At 35.3% G+C, this 21,233-nt stretch overlaps 1 protein-coding gene across 2 annotated transcripts; it reads left to right on the forward strand.

The window, feature by feature from the left end:
- The first annotated feature begins 627 nt into the window (after window positions 1–627).
- On the forward strand, window positions 628–20,940 carry LOC144447442 (exocyst complex component 2-like). Of its 2 annotated transcripts, XM_078137472.1 has the most exons (26): window positions 628–737; window positions 1,687–1,926; window positions 2,644–2,814; window positions 3,275–3,410; window positions 3,785–3,828; window positions 4,601–4,670; window positions 5,513–5,637; window positions 7,489–7,566; window positions 8,382–8,527; window positions 9,053–9,134; window positions 10,114–10,216; window positions 10,846–10,958; window positions 11,763–11,884; window positions 12,149–12,199; window positions 12,953–13,125; window positions 13,678–13,799; window positions 14,485–14,555; window positions 15,407–15,490; window positions 15,812–15,871; window positions 16,299–16,363; window positions 17,011–17,065; window positions 17,844–17,960; window positions 18,345–18,486; window positions 18,887–19,127; window positions 19,685–19,744; window positions 20,194–20,940. In XM_078137472.1, exons 2-26 carry the CDS (start codon window positions 1,809–1,811, stop codon window positions 20,303–20,305), a joined length of 2,661 nt encoding a protein of 886 aa, XP_077993598.1. In that variant the 5' UTR covers window positions 628–737; window positions 1,687–1,808; the 3' UTR covers window positions 20,306–20,940. The 2 variants fall into 2 exon arrangements, with proteins under 2 accessions (XP_077993598.1, XP_077993599.1); XM_078137473.1 differs by lacking the exon at window positions 628–737 and having other exon boundaries at window positions 1,888–1,994.
- Window positions 20,941–21,233: the final 293 nt, after the last annotated feature.

Genomic DNA, 21,233 nt, shown 5'->3' on the forward strand with positions numbered 1-21,233 from the left:
ATAGTTTTGTCTTTTCAAAGGCATTGCACAGCATCTCTTTCAATATATATTATTAAGAGTACGAATGCTTTCTGGTCTATATTTTTTATTTGTTTTGAAAGAAATTGTCAAGTAAAAAGATTACACTTGTTACTTTGAGAAGCGAATTTAATCATGTTCTTCCCCTCTCTCTCTCTCTCTCTCTCTCTCTCTCTCTCGCTCTCTCTCTCTCTCTCTCTCTCTCTCTCTCTCTCTCTCTCTCTCTCTCTCTTTCTTTCTTTCTCTCAGCGAGTTACACATAACAACGGTTACTGCTACCGACGGCATTGTTCGGTCGTGTAACAATATACAGTATGCTACGTAACTGGTGTGCTGACGATAATGGGTTAAAAAGGAAGATTACAAAACATTAGTAATATGGTCAGAAAACAAGATTCCAAAGCTCAGAAAAGTACGAATGTTGGACTTTTCAAAAGGTTTTCTATACTCAAATTTTGCAGTAGTAAGTTATTTCTATACCTTTACTAGTGGATGACACTAAGCAATGTCGTCTTGTCTAAGATAGAGGGCGACATCTCCATGTGTTTGTACTTGTTTATCATAATAGGTCTTTCAAAATAATCATCAGGTTCAAGACACCAATCAGAACGATGTTGTGGTGATGGCTCTGTGATGACAACATATATTGTAGAGAAGCAAGAGGAAGTGGGGTAAGACGTCGACTAATTCTGTGTGAGACTGGAATAAAGATAATTCAGGTAAGTGTTTCTATCGTACACAACAGTTTTGAACGTATGTCCAAAAACAAATTTGACTTGAGTAAAAGTACTTACATAAAACCTAGTCCTGCTTGCATACGGAGGAATTCGGGACTCGATTCTGACAATTGTCCCTCCCCCTTAGTCAAGTCAGTAATACAGACTCGTGCACCGTCATGGAAGCAGGACTACATAAAACCATACTATACACAGTACTGTACTAGTAAGTAGAATATAGGTACATTTCAATCTTCAGCAATGATTCCGTCCCAAAACGTATCAACTCAGCTTGCACCCCTTGAAAGATTGTATAACATTGTCTAAATTCTGTTAGCGGTCCACCTATTGTTATGAATATAGTGTCCATATTTCATTTTAAAGACATCAACATTGTGTGCATTTTATTTTGTATTTATTGTATCTTTATTTTAATACGTATGGATCCACGTCACCGTAATTTCTCTACGTGAGATAATAAAGTTTTCTTGTATCTTGTATCTTGTATAATCAGTTACTCTTATAAAGTGCCATTTCCCACTACGATTTCGGTTCAGAGACGCTGCATAGTTATAATGATCTTTTCACCTGCCATCACCCCATTTACATATTATCCCATCACGTGACTTCATAGGGAAGTGCATCATAAACATGATAAATATTTAGATATAGACGTATACATTCTGGTTTATCGAAGACGAAAATATGGTCTGTGAAGACGGTGTCTGTCAAATTTCAAGGTAATATAAAACAAGGAATTTCATTTTTTTTTTTTGCATAATCTTCTAGCTTCAAGAATAAATAAAACGTTTATGATAATACGAATGTGTAATAAATTGATTTATTGTATTCGTCAGCAAGAAAATTCCATAGTATGAAATTCTGATGTTCAGTCATTACGTTCATGTACAGATATGTTTACAGCTCGATTCTTATGTTTGGACATTTCTAGATACCGCCCTCTATGGCATATATATAGAAAGTAAGGTCAAATGTCAATAATATTAGTACAGGAAGTGGATCGAATCGACCGAAACCTCGATTTTCAGTAGATGACAGGCACTGAATAATAATATGAGGAGAAGCAGAGAACCTCCGAAAGTGACAGGTTTATCCCCAAAGGAAGGACCACCGGGAACAAAAGTCACGATTCGTGGTGAAAATCTAGGCGTCAACGCACGGGATCTTATCGGTAAATACATATGAGCAATTAAATCGTCTGACAGTGGCACTGACACTCAAGTGACAGACGAAATTTTGGTATGTTTGATACATCTCCGATACCGCAATTTAGTATAGCAATCAATGAATCTAAAAATCGGCAATGTGGTCGCTCCTCACAGTAATTTCGACAAACACAGTTAGCTCTTTATCGGCAAGCATATAATATTCTGAACTCTATTAATTTTTATGAGACAACACCTTCTGTTCTGGCCACCGTGTTGATGCAAAGTACGTGAACATGAGAACCTATACATATGGTGTGTAAAACGGTGTATGGTACCATAATTCAACAACAGTCACAGGAACTACGACTTATCAACATAATGATGATATACAGTTTAAAAGTAACTGAAGACTCCAGTCAGTTCAGATACACAATACATTATAAAGGGGACATATAGAATGGAGAATTTGTATTTATTTTGGATAAATTGTTCATGATAAAACAATTTTACTTTCATTTCTTCATAACCTATGCAATGTCAAACAACATCTAGTTTGTGTTTATAACTCAATAATTGCAAAAAATCTAACAAATGTGTTATTTTGTTTACAAAATACTTCCTGTACTGTTCATACAATAATAGTCTTTTTCCACATTTTAAAATTTGAAACATTTGAAAATGTTCTTTGAATATTTGTTGGTTTTATCAGCACACATTCACTCACTTTGCTTACTTTATAGGATTGACAATATGTGGAATGAATTGTTTGATGTCAGCTGAGTGGATTTCACCTAGCAAGATCATTTGTAGAACGGGATTAATCCAGGGTAAAGGTGATGTCATCGTACAGACTAGATCAGCTGGTGTAGGAACTTCTACCGTCACATTTGCTGGATATATGGTACAAGTAGGTAAGTTGAAGACATAACCAGTGAGCCCTCTAGTGTTGGTGTTGGGAGTCAAAATGATTACCACTGGCATTTCTTGTGAGTCACCACATGATATGTGAACACTACATATTGGCATGTCACTAGAAGTGTGTGTCAGTGGTATGTCAAATTGACTTAGAGGGTAGACTGGTCAACCCATCACATAGTAAGAGATAGGGGAACACTACATGTTTGCTTGTCACTAGAAATTGTGGCACGCATCAAACTGACTTAGCAGGGAGACTGGTCATCACACAGTGAGAGGTATGTGAATACTACAAATTTTTTTTTTTTTGGGGGGGGGGGGGGGGGGGTTGTGTGTATCAGTGTTGCACCAAATTGAATTATGTACAATAAATATAAGTATCGTGAATAGTCAATTGTGTAATGTGTTGACTTCATCCTGTATAACACAGTAAACAATCAATCTCATGTATTCTAGGTCCAGTACAAGACTCAGCTGTATGGATTGATGAGAGTCGAGTGACAGACGCTAGATTTCCTGCCGTACACAGACCATCATCTCCTGGTTTATTGGAGGAAGAAAATCCATTGGGACTTGCTGATGATGGAACAAGGTGTGTAGAGGTGATTTCAATTCTATTTGCCCATCAGTCTGACTGTGACTGACTGTGATTGATATGCTTGCTGTATGTGACTACTGTATGAACGACTGTCACTCTGCCACTCTGTCAGCAAGCAACCACTTTGTATGCTAACTTATGAAAAGTTATATAACTTATAAGGACACATGAATGATTTACTATTAATGATTTATGGAAATAACAGGGACACATAATTGTGAACTTATTGGTAGGAAATTTCCTTTTTATTAGGAGAAAACAGGTTACTATATTTTAGGATAGAAACCAGAAATGGCAATCAAAATATATTGAATTTCTGATTTTTTTTCTCTTATTAATTGTTAAATTTTGATTCAATTGTATTATAGGGGTCAAATAGGTCATGAAGAGTTGATGGAGCTATTTCCACAAGGTAGGTTCAATAAATATTACACAACAATATGATAAATTTGTACAACCTTACCCTAGACAGATCCATACAACCTTACCTTAGACAGATCCATACAACCTTACCCTAGACAGATCCATACAACCTTACCCTAGACAGATCCATGGATTCATGGAATGCAGAACACGACTTCTCTAAAAGTAGAATACTAAAAAGAGTTTGTATGACATAGAAGAGAGACATGATATAGATTGGGGTGAATCATCATGGGATAGTGAACACTGATAGGAACTCCACATTGTTTTGGCAAGGTTCCAAGCGGTGCAAAGCTCCTAACATCATTTACTTACCCATGATGCCTCAGCCCAGTGTAACACAGAGCTCTTCTGAAAAAGATTTGATGGCTTTGGTAACTCTATGTCAGAGAGGTTGCACAGGGTAGGGTCAGTGACAGTTGGCATTCCTCTCTCTCAAAGCATTAGTCTAGCTGGTAGATCCCTGGACAATTCTGCCAACTTGAAATAGTACCAAAGGTGATGTCAATTGCCTACCTTAAAGATTCACCCAAAGGTACTGTCATCCCCAGCTTCTGTTCAGCAACTTTCCGAGTGCAGATATGAGGTCTTACTGCAAGACTATGTAAGTATAAGAAATGCTGGTAAGACGAAACCAGCCAAACGTTTTGTTCTCCTTTGAAGTTAACAACAATAGTATTCTACTAAGATTGAAGGTTTCTGAGTTTTTTTGAACATTCATAAATTATTTTTAAAATGATTTGATTTTTTTCTATGAACAGGAAGTGACAATATTGAGGCAGACGATTTTCTTCCAGTTCGATTTTTACTCCAAAACCACCAAGGAACCAGGTAGGACAAAGCAAGTCTAATCTACCTAATGACAGTACAGAGTTGGATATTTAGCTGTGCAAATTGGATTGCTGAACACGATACCAAGTTATGGTTATCATATTCAGAGAAACAACTATGACATCCTTATCATAAACATACTATAAAGCCTTTTAGTAGCTGTGTTCAGAGTCTCAGTCCCCATATCATAACTACTCACTTCTGACTGTGGACCATCGTGTCTTGGAAACAATTTGTAATAATAAGTTGTGTCCTGTTGTTTTGAAGACACCAAGTCATGTTTTGTGACAATAATCTATCTGATACAGTAATTTAGTCTAACTTGTTCTGAGGGCTTCCACACAGTGGAAAGTCCACAGCTGTATAATAATTCACTTGTAAAAAAAAAGTTGTATATAATGTAGGAGTACTGTGCATAATCCATCATTCTCCTCATCGATGGAGATCTTAAGTCCCTTTGTCAGAGTAATTTTATTTACGATTATTTGTAGGTGTACATGTACAACATATTTTGTTTCTGCAATTATTTCCAAAATAATCATGTTTTCTGTATTTTGTTTCCCTGTTTTCCTCCACTTTAGACTGTAAACATCTCTAGAATTATTATCTAAAAAATAATTTCATAATATCTCAGTTTTATCAAATGATTACAAAATTTTGTTTACATCGTAAAAATGTTGCCATAGTTTTGATAAAAGAATAACAAAGTTTTGAAAATTTGGGATTCCCTTCCCAAAAAGTTTTTTTTTTTGACTGCGAGTAGAAATTTCATTTGAAACTGTGTTTCTCTTTACCAGTAAGTTGATTAAAGTATTTATGTTTCTGATTTTTTGATCTGTTAGTTTTGATGACTTGAAAGCAGGACTTCAGTACTTGAAGAGAATATCAGAGCAGAGATCAGGGGGTCCCCTTGCATTTATGAAAGCCAATGTGAGTGCTTTTATGGACTGCCAGGACTCTTTAACAGGTAGGTGTAATTCATCAGAAATTGTTGAAATGACATTAAAAGACTAGTTTGCTGTTGCCAAGATGTATTGTGTGTATCTCACCATGCAGTACCATGTATTCTGTACATGCAGGGACGTTTGCATACACCACTCAGAGGAATGGTTGTCATCTGACCATTTCCTGGGTTTGCCAGTAAAATCCTTCTCTGTCATAGATGGCGTTTAGTCTTTGTTCTATAATATCACTCACAATTAAAGAGGTCAACATGTCTTTCCATCATTTCCTGATAAATATGTTATTTCAAACCCTAATAAAGACGAAACAAACCTAAACGTAACAACATAAATGATGTCATCTCATACAATGCATCTTGGAACTGGACTCACTAGAATCATTCACACGTGATTGAAAGGAGAATCAACATTGTAATGTCAGTGTTATAGACAGTTATATCAAATCAGTCCACTGTTGTGTAAAACTATCATACAGGTCAGTTAACCTGAATTATATTATACCAGTATATTGATGGTGGAAATCGAGGGATCTGATTGGTCTAGACATCGAACTAGCGCGTCTAAAACGAGTGATAATGCACTGCTGGTACGATAATGCACTGCTGGCACGCGTCCAAATTTTGTTCCTCTACGAGCGTTGAGTTGTAGTCCGCCGTGATACTGATAGTGAACTCTTCGAATTGTCAGAGGAGGATTTTCTCTCAATGAGACAATATTTTATGAGAAATTATGAAGGAAATTTCGAGAGCAACCCAGTCATCGCGTATTTGTTCAAACCATCGCCTACTACATGTACTAAGGTCAAGGCGCTATAGCGCTAGGCATGCACGAGATCGGTCCCAGCCTCGGCGCGGCGGGGTTGGAGTGGAAACATTGGTGAGCTGTCCTGTCCTGTCATAAAAATGAAGCAAGTGAAAGAGGTTACACTGGCCGACTTACCATTAATCTAAATAGAAATTTGTCTGGGATCCTGTCCTAGAGTATCAGTCATCAATCCGAGAGGGAAATCCTCAAACCCGAAAATCTACTGACGTAACTTCCAGTAATATAAATACATTGTAAATATCAACCTGTCTATCATCATTTCACCGAGTCGCGAATTCAGCCGGGAACGATCGAAGCACGCTGTATTCAATAAACCACTTCAAGTTTATACCTTGAGTCAAACAGGTTGTTTATTCATCACTGTGCACTTTTAATGAGCCGATCAATGTACAGATTATCCCTAGAAACGACGAGCAGATAAAATAAATCCAGTCGCTGCACGACGTTCACATTGAGGCCAAGATCAGCTGTCTTGAAAAGCAGTGTTATTGTTATGCAAATTAGACACAGAGGCGCATATGAAACGAGAAAACGTTATTTCTTATCTTGTTTCCGATATTTTCAATATACTGGTATAATATAATAGCGATAAACCACCCCTGGGGAAGGTATACCACTCGGTTTTGACCAGTGAACTCAATATATGCACTCGCTATCGCTCGTGCATATATTGAGTTCACTGGTCAAAACCTCTTGGTATACCATCCCCAGGGGGTGGTTTATTGCTTAAATATATTCATAATACTGCTACAGGTTATCGCTACTTTGGTCTACAAAAATCTGACAGTCATTCATTATATTGTTTGTTTGTTTGTTTGTTTGTTTGTTTGTTTGTTTGTGAAGAACTAGGTCTTTTGTCAATGATCACTGATTCAGATTTCAGTAGAGATATGACTTGACATCAAATACTTCAACTGTAATAGGCATTATGTGATTATTTGTGCCAACTTTCTGTTGACGAAATGACTTACATTACACCTTAATGTGTTGTGTCTTTTACTAAAATATCACATGAATGAATTCTTTGACAGCCATGCATACCAAATTGGAAGGAGACGATGTGTTGGGAAGTCCATCTATTTGTAGTAATCTACAGGAGATATTAGAAAGTAAGTTATACAGTCTTTGACAGTAATTCTATGCTACAAAATAAGTTATGCAGTGTTTGACAGTAAAGACACATTGACTTCCACTCCACACGCTACACATACATTACCATAGATATGTATAAAAGTGGACCTTCTTGTAAAATGCTGTTGAAAGTACCAAAGCCTGTCCTAGAAGTAGGCCCTACTCTGTTTGATAATGCAAAGTCTTTTATAGAAAGTTAGCTATAGTAGGTTTGATAATTACAGTCAGTTGTAGAACATAGTTATGCATGCAGATTGATGCTTCACTTACAGTTTGTTTGATGATTTACACCTTATTTTAGAAAGTAAGTTTCACCAGCTTTGATTCTCCAATACCTACTTTATACATTATCTTTTAGTTTACCAGTCTCAAATTAGTTTAAATTTGATATGAAGTCTTGCTATGTTTGATAATCCATAGTCTTTTGTAGAGAGTTATTGATAATTATACATTATCACCATATTATCTATTATAGGATGTAATGATAACGCTGATAAACTATTTCAAGACGTTTGATAATTCTCGGTCTATTGTAGAGAGTTATTGATAATTATACATTATCACCATATTATCTATTATAGGATGTAATGATAACGCTGATAAACTATTTCAAGACGTTTGATAATTCTCGGTCTATTGTAGAGAGTTATTGATAATTATACATTATCACCATATTATCTATTATAGGATGTAATGATAATGCTGATAAACTATTTCAAGATGTTTGATAATTCTCAGTCTGTTGTAGAGAGTTATTGATAATAATACATCATCACCATATTATCTATTATAGGATGTAATGATAATGCTGATAAACTATTTCAAGATGTTCTCAATCGTAAAGATAAAGCTGACTCCACAAGAAATGCATTGAATGTTCTCAATAGATTTAAGTTTCTATTTAATTTACCAATCACAATGGAGAGAAACATCCAAAGAGTGAGTATTCTTACATGGCTAGTATTTTAGATAAAGTGACTTTGGTTACAAAGAGTGAGTATTCTTACATGGCTAGTATTTTAGATAAAGTGACTTTGGTAACAAAGAGGGAAGTTGGGTAAAATTTGTACAGAGATTTACTTACCGTGTACCTTGTATTGATTGGCATATTATGCACCATAATTTAGGTTGGGAATCCCAGTAAGAAAGGGGGGGGGGGGGGTGTATGGCAGTAATTTTGTAAAACTTGCATAGGTTTCCATATTTTGTATTAATTTCCATACCGTTTACCATAAAGTTTAGTTGGAAAGCCATTAGTTAAAGAAACTTTGTAAAACTGAAATAGATTTTCATACCATGTACCATAGCATTAGTCAGAAACCTGGTAAGAAGAGAGAGAGAAATTTTGTAAAACTTGTATTGGTTTCAGAATTTGTTGTTAATATGTTGATATTGGTAATTGATGTGATATTCTAAGCTGTTGTAACTATGTTGTAACCATGACAACCTAACTTGAAATTTCAGGGTGACTATGAAATAGTGGTGAATGACTATGAAAGAGCTAAGTCATTATTTTCAAACACAGAAGTCCAAGTATTCAAGAAAGGTAAGGAAGAAACAGTATCATGTTACCATAGTAACTTGCTATAAGTAAGGTTGATGGCCTTGTCTTTAGGAAAAATATGCTGGAAGAAACAGTATCATGCATGTTGCCATAGTAACATAACTAAGGTTGACTCATCTTAGGAAAAGTATGCTGATGTCATCAATTATAAACTGGTTTTGAAGAGAAATGTAAATGAGAATCCTATAATTCAGTATGATTTGTATCACTGTTTATAGCCTGAGACTTGTCTATCAGGTTTGATGATGATGATGTTTCTCCCACAATGCCGAGCATCATGTGATGATCTGCAGTAGACTTCAGCTGTACAAATGCAAAAATCTGGTTTTTGAACTTTGTGTGTTTACAGTCGTCATGTGACAAAAATAAACACAATATTGAAGATTATGACAATAATTTTTGAAAATTCATTTCATAACCTTTCTAATGATATTTAACATACATGTACAAAATTGAGATTGAAGACAACATCTTGCAGCAAAGTAGACAAGTTGGGTACTATGGAAAAAAGGTGTCTCACTACCTTAAATACATGCACAGGGTTTGAGTCTTGGCTATTTAGGCAAACAACATTGTCAATACTGATAACCAAGTCTACGGGCTATATTTGTGTTTAAAATAAAAACTATGTACATGACTTATGTTTTATGTGAAGTATGAGATTTTGACATTGACTGACTCTTAATAGGGAATTTGCAAACCCGCCATGTTGAATGTTGCATCATGGGAAATGTGATAATAAATACTAATCAATTAGTATTGTAAACAATGTTGTTAAATTGTTTATAACCACCAATGATCAATTCATATTTAGCTTGACCAGTATGGGAGGTTTATTTCATCGGTAGCTCCAGATAAGACATTACGATAACCACAGATAATCCCATAGTCCTTTGCATCTGAGCATGCTCAGCCTGGATTGCAAGATCCCCATTGATTAATCTATTGTATCTTGATACAGTGTACCAAGAAGTAGAAAGTAGAGTCAGTGAGTTGAGAAAACAGTTAAAAGAACAGTTAATGGCATTACCAGCTACTTTGGATGATCAGAAGAAAATTATCAGGTATGATAACAATTACAATAAACCACTGACATTTTTGCCATTAAAAAATTTGCTATTTTACAGTCTTCAACCATTTCCCAAAGATCAATTTTTACTAATTTGTAATCCTGGTGTAATGTGTTTATATACAAAAAAATGCTTTTTATCCACTACATATTTTCATGTTTTTTGTTTCCCAGCAAAATAAGTGAAAATAAGTCTTTGGTGAAAGTTTTGAGGTTTCCAGTACCTCTTGAATTTAACATGCCCTCTGAGTCTTGAACTTAACACAGTATGTACCATGGAAATACAAGTCATAAACTTTTTGCTGTTATTTTGCTCAAGAAGACACCAACCAATTCTCAGTTGAAATCGAGTAGAAAAATTAGAAGAAAATTTACAGATGTTAATCAATCTTTACAAAGTCCACTAAATTTTTGCTCAACACAAACACAGTTTGTTATACAAAGAATGACACAAGATACTTGCAAGTTTTCCAGACATTACAATGATTTATAACTGAACATTTTTATCTGCAAAATAAAATGGAGCCAAATTGTGAAAATGTTTGTGTTTCTGCTAAATATTTTGTGTGTTTAGTGGTATGTGAGATTACTGTCACGTTTTACAAAAAACACATGTATTTTCAGATATTTAGTAGATTTAGAATGTGGTGGAGATCCAGCCTGGGAATGTATTCAAAACCAAAAGAAATGGTTAACTGAGTTATTACTACAATGTAAAGATGAATATTTACAAGTTGGTAAGTGTAATAATAAACCAAACATTCAATTGTACTTGTTATTAGTACACCTATATGTCTAGTCTGTAAAGTACGTCGTGACGGGGCGCCCTCAAACATCGGTAGTGTCTGTGTCATTATGTTAATGTCATTATTGCACACAGTACTGACCAGTGATTACTTTCACTGTGTATAGGTGTGTGCATACTGGTGGTATTTGCACTGTAGTGTGCTGAAACATTACAACCCATAACACCAAAGTAAAGCATTTTCTGTTTGTATCACAATCATTTATAGCATCCATATCAAGTACAACCCATAACACCAAAGTAAAGCATTTTCTGTATGTACTATAATCATTTATAGCATCCATATCAAGTACAACCCATAACACCAAAATAAAGCATTTTCTGTTTGTATCACAATCATTTATAGCATCCATACCAAATGTAAAAGTATACTGTTTCATTTGCTAATTGACCACATTAGAAAGGCCACATGCTAGGCTTGTAAATAAACCAATTGAAACAGTATACTTTTACACTTGATATGAATGCTATAAACAAGTGGAGCACATACAGAAAGTGCTTTACCAGTGTTACTCGTTGTTTTGCATACCTATATGCAAGTGAGCACATACCACAGAGTGCCATTTACACAAAATCATGTTCATAGTTGTAAATGCTTTGATAAAAACACAAGTCAAACATTACAACTGTTTTTACCCTCTGTTTCTTCAGATGCCAGTTTTCAGAGATATTGTAGCCATTAAATTTCAGGTTTTATGTGAAATATTATAAAAGTTTTATTTTTCCAACTTCCCAGAAAAATTTGACTCCCCACATAAAGTGGCTTTTCTTGAAGATTTGGTTGAAATCATGGAAGACACAATACCGGAATTCTGGAAACTCGGACAAGCCTACTGTAGTGGGGAACTGTATGCAGAGGTAATTATTCAAATATATATTATTATGTTAATATATTCAAATTATATTCAAATATATGCATATACATCAAAATGGATGTCCTCACCAAACTTTGGCCACCACCATCAACATATAGTTACGATATATACACATATAAGTGATGGGTACATATGAGATTTTCAAGTTGGTCATAGATATTGGTATATACCGTAATTAAATTATATTGTTTTTTTTTGTTACATTTCTAATTCTAACAATATATGAATTGATTTGTTACGTTAACAGAGTGGTCTGAAGTTTGTACAGTCAGACACAAATAGAGGAACTCTGTTCAAGGTAAGATTTCAAAGTAATGTAATAGTGTGGTTAATGCTAGCCAACAGATGCTGGGTTTCATATACAGAATATGCCAGATTATGAAGTTTGTCTCGTATGTCTGTTAAGTAGAAAAATTGGATATTATCATGATTGGGTGATTTTATTTCTAATTTATGGTGAAATTTGCAGTTGTGATTTGTGGAGTGGTTACAGTTTATAGTGGTCTGGGTTATTCCATTTTACAGTCTGGGTTATTCCATTATACAGTAGGTGTGTAAGGAGTAATGATTGTACACTTCTTTGCACATGTTGTAAGAAAATGTAATACAAATATATGCTACAGTTTAATGGCTGTTGTGTTGCTATGGTGAATTTCTGATATCAAAAATAAAAGTGACTCTCATAGCATTAGTATAATAAACAAATCATATATACAATAATTTATATTATACATTGTTAGCAAAATCCTGAATTCAATCAATCAATCAATCAAAAGACTTTATATCATGCCAGACTCCAAAACCATACTGTGAGAGGGGGTGACCGATGTGTGAGGGTGCAAAACCATAGTTCTTTGAGAGGGGGTATTAGGGTGCCCCATCATGTCGTACCTTACTGACTATGTTCAGTGATGCCAAAAAAAGGGGTCAATCCATGCCAAATGCTTCTTTAGCTAGATATAGCTTCAAGTTTTCCCTGAAAGTGTTCAGATTTGATGCTTGCCATAATGTCCGTATTTTTAATCCTAAATTCTTGATCTTATTCCACTAGAAAATGATGTCTGAAGTATTGAGATGTTTTGCGTATCTAGTCAGAGCTGCGTTTTTACCGCAAACACTGATCAAACTACGTCAAGAGGAACGACAGAAATTTGGTATTTGGAAACCTGAGAAAACACAGGATAGCAGCTGTGCTTGGTTACCTCACTGTGTCCGTATAATGAGGTCAGGGTCAGATTCCTTTATGAAAGGTTATTTTGATTGGTTAGGAAACAATGTAAAGGAACGACATGTGTTGCCTTAAGCTGTGTTTACAGTGATTAGGATAAGATCTAGTTGTGTATGTTGGGTTGTTGATGGTCAAGTGGTTAGCTTGTGTACTTCTCACCAATACAGTCTAGGTTTGAACCGACTCAGCCCTGGCTGGGTTTGAACAATAAAAATGAACTATGTCTGTATATTAGAAGGGTACGTTTTACTCTACTGAACAATGCAAGTTTTCTCAGGATACTCTGAGTTTCCCCTGCTTTAACACTAGGGCACTGCTCAGTGGCGACCATTAAGCAAATTTCTGAATTTACTTGGACCAATGAATGTTATTATTATTATTATTTTCCAAACAGCAAAAACTTTCATTTCATTTCACCCTGGATCTAACATTCACTAATTATTCCCAGAAATAAAAAACTTGTGTTCACCTATTAATTTTAGTAAAACTACATTTTATATTCTTATTTTTTCCAATATTAATGCTATGTGTTTTGTTTTGATTTCCAGATCACTATTGAGTTCATTTAATAGTCTAGATATGCCAACAGAACCACTGCATCATGTTCAGAATTTAACACTAGCTCTGAGATCTCACTGTATGACGTCTGTATTCCAACAAGCCACAGAAGGTAAATATTATTTGATTTTACTGTCAAACTTACACTTGCTCAGGTCTCTCAGCTTTTTTCATACTTTATTTGAAAAATTAAAAAAACACAACTTGGTTCTTTTGTATGAACAACAAATAAACATCTCCTACATGCACCTAAGTACAAGCTGGAATCTTATGGAGGAAGATCGTTTTCTTCTGCTGCGCCTCGTCTGTGGAATGAACTACGAATTGAAATTCGTGAACAAGTTACAATTAGCACTTTTAAAAAACACTTAAAGACTTACCTGTTTTCTAAAACATTTTGACTGTACAGCGCCTTTGAACTCTTGTCATAGTGGAATTGGCGCTATATAAATTGCATCGATTGATTGATTGATTGATATGAAATGACAACCTATGAGTGAGTGATTGTGAAACAGTGAATGTGTAAACTAAGAGACTAAAGTATAAAAAAAAGTTGAGGACAACATCTTAAAGAAGTGAATAACAAACTTAGTAAGACAGTGAGATGCACCATGAATATTCATTGTTCACCTATTACATATGAAGTTCTGCTAATTGCCATGAAGTATTATGGCCCACTGCAAAAATCCAGTTAACTTGGGAGATTACAGATCAAAGAATCAAATTTGTGTTTAGTTTGAAATTCAGTCATGTTGGATATCCTGTCAGCTGATGACTTTTTGTGTTTGATATGACAGATATTAAAGCACTTTATAGAAGAGAGACTTGGTCACTACAAGTTGATGAAAACAGTGGAATTACAACCTTGGTAAGTTAACTATCTTTCAGTCCTTACTGTCCAACTCTAAATATGGTGTGTCTAACTCTAAATATGGTGTGTCTAACTCTAAATATGGTGTGTCTGGTCCTTACTGTCCAACTCTAAATATGGTATGTCTAACTCTAAATATGGTATGTCTAACTCTAAATATGGCATGTCTGGTCCTTACTGTCTAACTCTAAATATGGTGTGTCTGTTTCTGATAAACCATGGAATCACAAAAACCTTTTACAACTTTTTGCAAATTACCATTCCATTTCAAAGTGTATCAAAATTTATAACATATCATTTTCATGTAGCCTTCAGTGATTGGCTTAGATCATATCACATGGTATGGACTATTGACCCATAGTGACCTCAGTTTGCCTATAGGGGTACTAGTCACATTCTCTTTTCCCAGGGGTAATATTCATGTGGTATGGAGGTCTTATCAGGGATTTGTTTTGACTATGGAAAGAATGCAATGTATGTGTATGTGTATGTGTTATAAAACACTTATATTACCTTGCCTCATTTGGGCACTAGTTGACGCCATATAACCCCTCATGCTGTTATGTCACCCTCAGCTTTCAGTTTCGGGAAATAGTTGCTGCATAACAGCCCTCATTGTAATAGACATCTACTAGTGCCCAAATAGCCAGGCAATAAGTATATAATATAACATAGTATCAACTATAGCATATGGAATTGAAATTGAACAAGTACAAGGTGATACTGTTTTGACTTTCTTGTGGTGGGACATGTGATACTTTGATTTATTGGTGTCCTCTTTGCTGTATAAAATAGTCAAGAAGTCAAAAATAGATAAACAGTAATAAATGTTTTCTTGTTACTTTCAGCCTCTTTTGTATGAAAATATCGTCATAGAAACTGTGCAATTATTAAAAGAAGTTGTCGTTGAATGGAAGGCTGGGGCAGCTGATGTAAGTATATACATGTAAAACTTTCAGCTGTTGTAGTATCATCAAAATTTGGTGGTGACACCAACCCTTAGATAGGAAAGAAAGTATGTTATCGTATACCCAGTATTGATTCCAGTGCAGTTCAATGGAGAACCACGCATCGAACCCAGGCAGTAATTTTCCATGTCATGCCCGGTACACTTTGCCCAATTATGGCAAATTACACACTCATCGATATCCATTCACTCAGTGATTTGGCTTTGTTAATTTCTTCACTATTTTTATGTTTTGCGAATAAAGTATTCTACCTTCGATAACGACAGTTGATACCTTTGTCTTCAGATTTTCAAGGACCCAGCAGTTCAGAAACAGACAAGTAGACTATCCATTGAAATGTTAAAGGTATGTGTCATCTGTTTAATATTTCATTTATATGCTATTGATAGCAGGGAGGACAGCCAGGTCTTTAAATTTTGTGAAAACAATAGTGCCCCCCCCCCCCAAAAAAAAAAAAAAAAAAAAAAAAAACACACCCCAGATACAAGTTTGAAAATTTACACCCTGGTCACCTCTACATCATTGCTTCTGTGGTGCAAAATATGAGTCAAAACATCGACATTATTTTCACAGATCTTACAAAGCTATACTGAGGTAGTTATTTCATTTTCCTATACTTTCTTTGTTTAGCCAAAAAATAATCGTGATCTAAGGTTCTACTCATCTTTGACTCGTAATGACAAGGCCCCTTAAGTCACTCATGTTTTCCTTTGCTGAACAAAGGAAACTATAGGGAGTAGTAGTAAATACTCTGCAATGTCTTTCTTTGTAGGCGTTTGCAACGTGTCTGGAACAATTGACGTTTAAAACTGATGTTGAAGCCGATTCTCAGCAAGAGTAAGTCATCATTTTAACTACAATTTGTACAAAATGTGTCCCACTAGGAACAGAATCCCTAATATTTTGAAACTTTTATAGTACTATGCTGTTTTCATAGGATATTTTCTCATCACTGAAATTTTACAGATTATGCCGTACCACAAAAACATATGCCGGAGTCAGAATTGACTAAACTATCATCAATATTATACTTTAAAAAAATCAAAATTGTTGTAAAATAACCAGCAATGTTGATTTCAATTTTGTATCACTACCATTGATATAACAAGTGTATTGATTTATGGTCAAATACACTAGAGTGTGATATCAGAAAAACAAAAGATTTTAGATGTTTGGCCACTAGGAGTGCTGTTTGCAAGCAGTTTTTAGGACAGAAATTAGCACCGTGACAATTGAGTACTCTGATTACTGTGTTTCAGTTTTTAGTAACTCACAGAGTTGTTATAGCCAGATTTTGTTTGACTGCTTCATGTAATGCCTAAGGGTGTTAGCCCTCAGTGACATTTACAGAAATACAAGTATATTTATAGTCAAATTCCATAGATGGCTCAGGTAATGGACGACTGAATGTCTTTCAAATTAAACTTTTATAATTTACATTATGTAGGAATTGTTATGTGATGTGTTTTCTTTTTTAACCCCAGAAACCAACTAAGTTACATGGATAGTGCATTGACTGTAGAAAATCTGCCAACAATGGTATGTATCTTATGTACGTAGTAAACCTTACTGATGACAGGGTTGTAATGCATCGCTATGATTGTTATATTAGTATGTAAACATGACTGATGATGACTGTTATGTACATATCACAGTGGCAAATAGCATGCTGTCTAATGATTTTTGTTTTGTTGTGAGTCACCACAAGGTTGCATTTCTTGTGAGTCACCACATAGTAAGAGATAGGGGAACACCAAATGTTGGTGTGTCGCTAGAAATTCTGTGCATCAGTGGCATGTCAAATTGGCTTAGAGGGCACACTGGTGGCAAAACGTGCATAGATTTACATACTCTGTATCATTAGTTTGGTGGTGAACCCCAGTAAATCTTCTTTGGAACTCTAGTAGATTTACCGATAACAAAGACACTGGTTTGGAAGAGCTGCGAAAACTAAAGGGGAACACTACTCCAGGAAATAAGGGCTTTTTCATAAACTGTGGTTTCTAGAGTGCTTTCATCATTTTACATTACCAACAACTACTTGCAAATTCAGAGAAACATCAAAAAAAGTTTATCATAAACCTTTATAGGGTATCTTTGCTGTGGGCCATTGCATGATGGGAGTCAGCAGAAATAATATATTCATGGTTGCACAATGAATATTCATGAGATATGTTTTAACTTTTTCACTGAAAGGAATGAATACTCCGGACTCATAAATATGAAGAGATGTAAAAAATACTAACACAAAAACCATAAGAGATGCAGACATTCAAAATCTTTTAGTAAATGAATTTATGATATTGTTTGTTTGTAGGAAGAAAGACTGGTGATTGTACTAAGTAATTGTAACTATGTAGCCAACCAGGTTATAACTCGTCTAAGGGAACATTTTGAGAAAAATGGCTACCCTGACATGAAGAGAGTTGAAACAGTAAGTGAAGTTTGGATGAGAGAAATATCAGAAATTGAAGAGTAAAAGTTTATCTTCACAGATTAGAAAATGTTTACTAGGTGGAGTACTCGCTAATGCGCTGACCTGGGATGGAAAATGAGCTTTTTAATGGAATTCCTCATATCATGTTAAAATAAATGATTAAAAAAAGGAGTGATAACTAGACATATGGAGAGTACTCTGGAAAGATTTCTGTCACTGTTGTTGGGAACTAGTGAAATTACGGTGCACTTAAAATGGTACCAAGTGAAGATAAACAGCCTTTGCAGACTATCAATCAACAAGTGATGTTACAGTCTTTCATTTTGGTTGAGTTCCAAAGTGTAATTGTACATTGTCATTTCTTTTGTACATTATTTTCAGACTGTTCAAGTAGCCTTCTCTGAGCTAGATGATAAATTATTTGAAGCGTACACAGAACAAAAGTCTGACCCAGTGGTAGGATTATTAGAACAAGGCATGTATGCTGGTTACTTTGATTGGAAGACATTGCAAAGACCCATGGGTAAGTCAGTGTATGCTATATCTGATAGAGGGACTGTGTTGGATCTAAATGTTGTCACCCCGTCACTCGGTACCATCCATTGGGAGGTCAGGGGTTTCTGTTATATGAGTGATGGATCAGAATAATGTCTGTGGTATTACTGATTGTCAATCCTGAATTTCAAACCTAGTGGTTACTTGTAACGGACAACTATAGTCATTCTTAAGTGGATTGTTGACCAGAACAGATTAAGAGATTGACAGATTGGATGATCGTTTGACTGACTTTAATACTGATTGGTTGGTCGGTTGGTTGGTCGGTCGGTCGGTCGGTCGGGTCGGCCAACCAGCCAGCCAGCCATTATGTCTCAATTATCAACAATAACCCATACTACTTGTTTGATTTTTTGTTTGTTTTTCAGGTGTTAGGCCATACATCAAAGAAGCCATTATGAATGTAATAAGTATTCATGCTGAAGTGTATGCTATATCACCAATGTTTATACCTCGTATTATGACAAAGATAGTAGAAGCTCTAGCAGAAGAGATATGTCGACTGATTAGCTGTGTTGGAGAGTTTAGTCCAGCTGGTGCTTTACAGGCCAGAATGGAGTTACTAGCATTACAGGAGTCACTGTCTACTTACAGCAATGCTGCCTCCAAGTAAGTTAATGGAGTTACTAGCATTACAGGAGTCACTATCTACCTACAGCAATGCTGCCTCCAAGTAAGTTAATGGAGTTACTAGCATTACAGGAGTCACTGTCTACTTACAACAATGCTGCCTCCAAGTAAGTTTATTCTGTACACCTGCAAAATGACCTGCTCACAGAAGCACATGAAATTCTCTCTTGCTACATACAGGCCTATGAACAGCATTTGAAATTAAGGCCAGTCCTTCAGTCTGGGACCGACTAATTTGCAGAGTTGTCAGTTGTGAGGAAATTAAAAGAATCAACCACATATGAAGAATGAGAATCTTCCTTCATATTTATCGAAACCATACACATTCCTCATTCTGTAATTAAAAAAAAAACTATATTAAAATATGACCCCATCTAATCTTTATGCTCCACTGAAGATGACACTAATGTGAGAACCTGGGATTGAAACATAGCCCTTTAACCTTTGAACTTGATCTAGACAGTTTGAGGTAGCAATACAATCTTAGTTTCTAACCAAGTAATACATGCTTACATTATTTTGTGTTCTCTTTGCAGCTCATCATTCCAGGAAGCATTCAATTTAATTCCGCAAATAGCAAGTGGAGGAAATAAAAAGTAAGTACCCAACAATTAAACTCTTTGCCTCCATATTTCCATATTTTGTAATGTATACTCAATCGTAAGAAATTATTTCTAGATGTGTAAAAATAGAAATTAGTCTTTTTTCTTTGTCCAAATGTATCTTTTTGCCCTGTATGTAGTCTGTTAACACTGTATAGACTACTAGCACAATAGCAAAAATGGACATTTTATTTCAGTGCTGACTGTTCACAAACTCAACTCTGTGTATTTAGACATGTTTCTCTGCTGCCCTCACCAGCAGAAGACTTCCCTTCAATTGCGCCCCCACATGGTGATTCAGAGAAAACTGGTATATAACATACTGGTTTTTAGTGGATGATTACTACTCTTAGTATCTGGTTTCATTGTTTCAATATTTGACTCCTGTCTCTATTCTACCTCTGCACTCTCCAACTGGAAATTTATCTCTCTTGCCTTTACAGAATTCTAGAGGAAGAATTGAATAATTTCAAGAGTAATACACGATTTCAGTTGGCGTGTTTCCAAAGCGATGAAGCACCTGCACTGTTACATTATCAATCATCCAATCGGTGATGTCCTGGACTATGACATCAGGTACAATCAACCAATAAGTGTCAACCTGGACTGTGACACCAGATGATACCAACCAATCAGTGACTTGCACTGTTAATAGTTCCAGTTACATGTACCACTTAACTTGTTGATAAAGTACCAGTCACATTTATCACCTAACTTGCTGATGGAATACCAATTACATTTACCACCTAACTTGCTGCTAAAGTACCAGTTACATGTACCACCTAACTTGCTCATAAAGTACCAATTACATTTACCACCTAACTTGCTGATAAAGAACCAATTACATTTACCACCTAACTTGCTGATAAAATACCAGTTACATGTACCACCTAGAAATGACACACTGTTATGGAACATTTTTATTAAAGACGGTGATAATAGTGACTTGAAAAAGTGTCAGTAGATCTGAGAGAGAATGTTTTCTGGATCTTTCAAATGTTATGAATAAACAAGATTCCTAGATTTAACAAAAGTCCTTTTTGAAGCAGACCTCACTACATGAAAGGCTGACTGAAAGATATAAATTTTGAAGGATGTCTTTATTGACCAAATCAGATAATGTTATTGCTTCTAAGGCTGTTCTCTTGTATCTTGCTAAATCATCTCATTGTGTGTAATGCTGTCTTTATTTAAGATGTTTGTAGTATAAAGATAGAAACCATATAACATAAGTATTTCTTTCTGTCTCTTTACCCTAGCATTGTCTACTACATAGCTATTATACATAGTTCCAGTATTTACAGAACAGTAATGGACATTTATATAAGTGTATGTATGTATGTGTGTATGTATGTATGTATGTGTGTGTGTGTGTATGTATGTATGTATGTATGTATGTATGTGTGTGTGTATGTATGTATGTGTGTATGTATGTATGTATGTGTGTGTGTGTATGTATGTATGTGTGTGTGTGTGTGTGTGT

This window comes from Glandiceps talaboti, chromosome 16 (assembly GCF_964340395.1).
Source record: "Glandiceps talaboti chromosome 16, keGlaTala1.1, whole genome shotgun sequence".
Classification (NCBI taxonomy): domain Eukaryota; kingdom Metazoa; phylum Hemichordata; class Enteropneusta; family Spengelidae; genus Glandiceps; species Glandiceps talaboti.